Source organism: Nanorana parkeri, unplaced genomic scaffold (assembly GCF_000935625.1).
Source record: "Nanorana parkeri isolate BGI_ZX_2015 unplaced genomic scaffold, ASM93562v1 scaffold17, whole genome shotgun sequence".
NCBI lineage: Eukaryota > Metazoa > Chordata > Amphibia > Anura > Dicroglossidae > Nanorana > Nanorana parkeri.
The window spans coordinates 2427979-2432481 of NW_017306285.1; the positions used below are offsets into that span (position 1 = coordinate 2427979).

The window sequence follows — 4503 nt, forward strand, 5'->3', positions numbered from 1 at the left end:
ATCCTGGACATAAAGACTGCACCCCACATCCTGGACATAAAGACTGCACCCCACATCCTGGACATAAAGATTGCACCCCACATCCTGGACATAAAGACTGCACCCCACATCCTGGAAATAGCCTGCACCCCACATCCTGGACATAAAGACTGACCCCACATCCTGGACATAAAGATTGCACCCCACATCCTGGACATAAAGACTGCACCCCACATCCTGGACATAAAGATTGCACCCCACATCCTGGACATAAAGACTGCACCCCACATCCTGGACATAAAGACTGCCCCCCACATCCTGGACATAAAGATTGCACCCCACATCCTGGACATAAAGACTGCCCCCCACATCCTGGACATAAAGATTGCACCCCACATCCTGGACATAAAGACTGCCCCCCACATCCTGGACATAAAGATTGCACCCCACATCCTGGACATAAAGACTGCACCCCACATCCTGGACATAAAGATTGCCCCCCACATCCTGGACATAAAGACTGACCCCCACATCCTGGAAATAGACTGCTTCCCACATCCTGGACATAAAGACTGACCCCACATCCTGGACATAAAGATTGCACCCCCCATCCTGGACATAAAGACTGACCCCACATCCTGGACAAAAAGGCTGACCCCACATCCTGGACATAAAGATTGCACCCCACATCCTGGACATAAAGACTGACCCCACATCCTGGACATAAAGATTGCACCCCACATCCTGGACATAAAGATTGCACCCCACATCCTGGACATAAAGACTGACCCCACATCCTGGACATAAAGACTGCACCCCACATCCTGGAAATAGCCTGCACCCCACATCCCGGACATAAAACACATCAATCACATGGTAGCAATGAAGAGCTAGAAGGAGACAGGACCCGAGGTTTGATATGGAGTCTGATTTATTATGATTGCGGTGCAGAATAAATCCAGACTTTCTAATGGAAGGAATCTTCCCGAGTGAAGTTCTAAGTGTGGTCAATGGGATGGAAACCTTCTACTCTCAGCAAGTAAGAGAAGCATGGGCACAGTACATGACCCCCCAGATCCCAGCAAGGCAGAGGGTGAATGTTTTTGAGTCCTGAGAAGTGGGTGGCAAGAGAGAGAAAGAAAGAGAAAGTCCTGAAGATGGGCAGCCAGGAGGAGAAGAAGAAGAAGGTCCATCAAGGTTTGTCTGTACAGTGCTTGCAAAGGCTCGAGGTGGCACCAGGGAAGGCTGTGCATTTCTCAGGAGAGGCTGGCACGTTGGTGCCAGGGTAAGGGTACACAGACGACTGTCCAAAAGGAGCCAGGGTGCTGCTCAGGTTGCTGGTTATTGTCTGTCCTTGGTTCAGGTAAGCCACCAGCCTCCTCATCTCCTCCAGAGCCTGGGCCTGCATGAGAATGTAGTTCTTGGCAAGGAGCAGGGTGGCAATTTTGGAGAGTTTCCTGACGGAAGGGCTGTGGGCATAGGGGATGACGGATCGGAGCCCGTCCAAGGCATCGTTCAGGTCGTGCATCCTCCTCCTCTCTCTGGCGTTGATGCTCAGCCTCAGGGACCTCGGCTCCTTGGGCTTCTTGCCAATGAGCTTGCCTTCGTTGTCGTAGGAAGCGGAGCCCTTGGTCGACTCGTAGGTGTCGTCGTCGTCCCCGGTCTGCTCGTCGCTGCTGTCCCGGGAGTTGGGGTTGAAGTCGAGGGCTGGAGGCGCTGCGTAATTGCGCGCAGCGTCAGCACCGCGGAGAGCTCCGTAGAAGGTCTGGCCGTAGCTCTGAGCCAGTGACAGGTACGAGTCGGCGGCGACTGACTTCATCTCATCCATCCCCTGTTCAGCCAAGTGAGCAGCCACCAGGCTCACATAGACATGGAAGGAGGAGGGCAAGGGGGGGACAGGCTAGGCTGTAATCCTGCACGATGCCAGCTTCAGGGATGCCAGTGCCACTCTGTGCTGCTCTTCCCTGCAGTCACCCTTCTATGTCCTCCTCTGCCCACTGCCAGCCAGCGCTGCTCTACCCTGCCAGTCTCACCTTCCCCCTGCCAACGTCACTGCTCTGCCCCTTTCCCTGGCCACTCTCCCACTGACTGCCAACCTGCTAGGCACTGCCCACTGTCACTGCATCGCCAGGTGATAAGCTGTCCTGCCCTGTCATTTACTGCCCACTGCCCAATCACAAGGCATGCCCTGCCAGTCCCGGAATAATTTACTGCTCGCTGCCAGTCTGACCAGCTAATGTACTGTTTGCTGCCAGCCCAAGTCTTCTGTGCCCAAATATTGCCTAGATACCCACTTCCAGCTTCACTGTACAATTGCTGCCCAATCACAGTGCCCAGTCCCTGCCAGTCTCGGAAAAATGTACTGCTCCCTGCCAATCTGACCAGCTAATGTACTGTTTGCTGCCAGCCGAATGTTCTGAACCCAAATATTGCCCAAATACCCACTTCCAGCTTCACTGTACAATTGCTGCCCAATCACAGTGCCCACTGCCTGCCGGTTCGGAATAATTTACTGCTGAATGCCAGTGTGACCAGCTAATGTACGGTTTGCTGCCAGCCCAAGTGTTCTATACCCAAATATTGCCCAGATACGCACTTCCAGCTTCAGTGTACAATTGCTGCCCAATCACAGTGCCCAGTCCCTGCCAGTCTCTGAATTATTTACTGCTCAGTGCCACTATGTGCAATCGACCGTCCCCTGGCAGTCATAAGAGCTAATGTATTGTTTGCCGTCAGCCCAAGTGTTCTATACCCAAATATTGCCCAGATACCCACTTCCAGCTTCAGTGTACAATTGCTGCCCAATCACAGTGCCCACTGCCTGCCAGTCTCGGAGTAATCTACTGGTGAATGCCACAATGTGCAATGGACAGTCCACTGATAACAGCTAATGTATGATGTGCTGCCAGCACAAGTCTTCTATACCCAAATATTGCCCAGATGCCCACGTCCAGCCTCACTGTACACTGCTGGATCAAAAATGCCCACTCGCTGCCAGTCTCGCAATAATTTACTGTGCAATGGACCCTCCCCTGCCAGTCTTACCAGCTGCACTGTTTGCTGCCAGCCCACGTGTTAGCTATACCCAAGTCTTGTTGAAGATGCCCACTTCCTTTGCCAGTTCTTCTATGTACAGTACCAGGGTATCCCCACAAGACATCCCAGTCCCTGCACCAGCAGCAACAGCTGTCTTTGTACCCCTGTGCCAGTCATGCAGGATGTCTGCCTTTGCCCACACTGCCTCCAGCAGCCCCAGGAGGTGGCACTGCCCTTGCCAGGCTTAGGATAAGTGCCCTGTGCCCCTGGCAGTCTGTATCCCCTGCAGAAATATAGCTGGGGCAGTGAAGAAGACGGTCGGTGTGCTTATATAAGATTTCCATGTCTGGGGGGAATTCCGGGGGCTGGCTAGTCACTGAGACGTGGATTCGTTTAACCCTTTCACTGCTGTATCCCCATTCATACGAAGTTACACGTCAGCAAATCACAGTATTTCAGTAAAAATAGGAATAATAATTAAAAAATTTAAAAAAAAAGATCCACCCTGTGACATAAAACCCAGAAAAACGTTCGTATCTGTCTACTGGGAGCATTGGGGGTGTTAAACATCATTAGAGACTGTGAGGAGTCATTCTTTGTTACATCTGATCTCCTGCAGCCACTTCCTGTTTTGCCACGGCTGCATGGCATTGGTGACAACAGTGATCCATGCCCATTGTGGTGACAACACAGGAGCACAATTGGGAGACGTAGACTAGCGTTGTCACCCTATAATAGGAAATGCCTGAACAAGGCGCTTCGTGGCAGGATCGCCAGGGATTATTTTAATAAAAGCTTCAGGTTTTAAAAAGGTTGAACATTACTGCTGAAGCAAATCTGATTCTGTGCAGCAGATCCGGGGGCTCCACGCTACACTGATCCACCCAGTCCGTCTATCTTTAGTAAATGGATTCCTAAATTGTCCAGCTCTCTCCAGATGATGGAGATCTGTGCGGCATTGTTTGTAAATTGCACAATGGACCCCCATCTGTGTCTTCATAACTCATGTGTACAGCTGTGACTTTACCTTTAGACTGCTGTCATCCTCACTGTAAGCCCTGCACTGCCACCTTCTGGTCGTACTGTATATTGCACGCTCCACTGGTAAAACTACAGGCAGCAAGTTTAATAAATCACCGGACTGACTTTTGTGGGGGGTTTTTGCTATCTGGGACATATTACAACATTTTATGACATCCCAAAAAAAGTCTACTTTTGTTTTTAGTATGAAACAATCCATTGCAGCCATTTTTGTAGCTTTTCACAATGATCCTGGGAGGCTCGTCACATGATGGTGTAGTCTTCCTCTCATTCTCCAGAGCATGCGGCTGAGGTTGCTTTAGTTTAGAGCAAGGACAGGCAAGGGGTAGGCAGAAAAAGCGACCGTCCTGGGTCATGTGTGGGAATGGCAGCATCGGGAGACAATCAGGCGCTACTACCTTCTACTGGTGACATTTTTCAGACACTTGGTGTTGTGTTAGTTCAGCC

General features: G+C 51.0%; 1 protein-coding gene across 1 annotated transcript; it reads right to left on the minus strand.

Annotated features, from left to right (window-relative positions):
• Nucleotides 1-1036: 1036 nt before the first annotated feature.
• On the minus strand, nucleotides 1037-2026 carry BHLHE23 (basic helix-loop-helix family member e23). The gene has a single exon (XM_018560022.1). The coding sequence runs from the start codon at nucleotides 1805-1807 to the stop codon at nucleotides 1172-1174; it is 636 nt and encodes a 211-aa protein (XP_018415524.1). The 5' UTR covers nucleotides 1808-2026; the 3' UTR covers nucleotides 1037-1171.
• Nucleotides 2027-4503: the final 2477 nt, after the last annotated feature.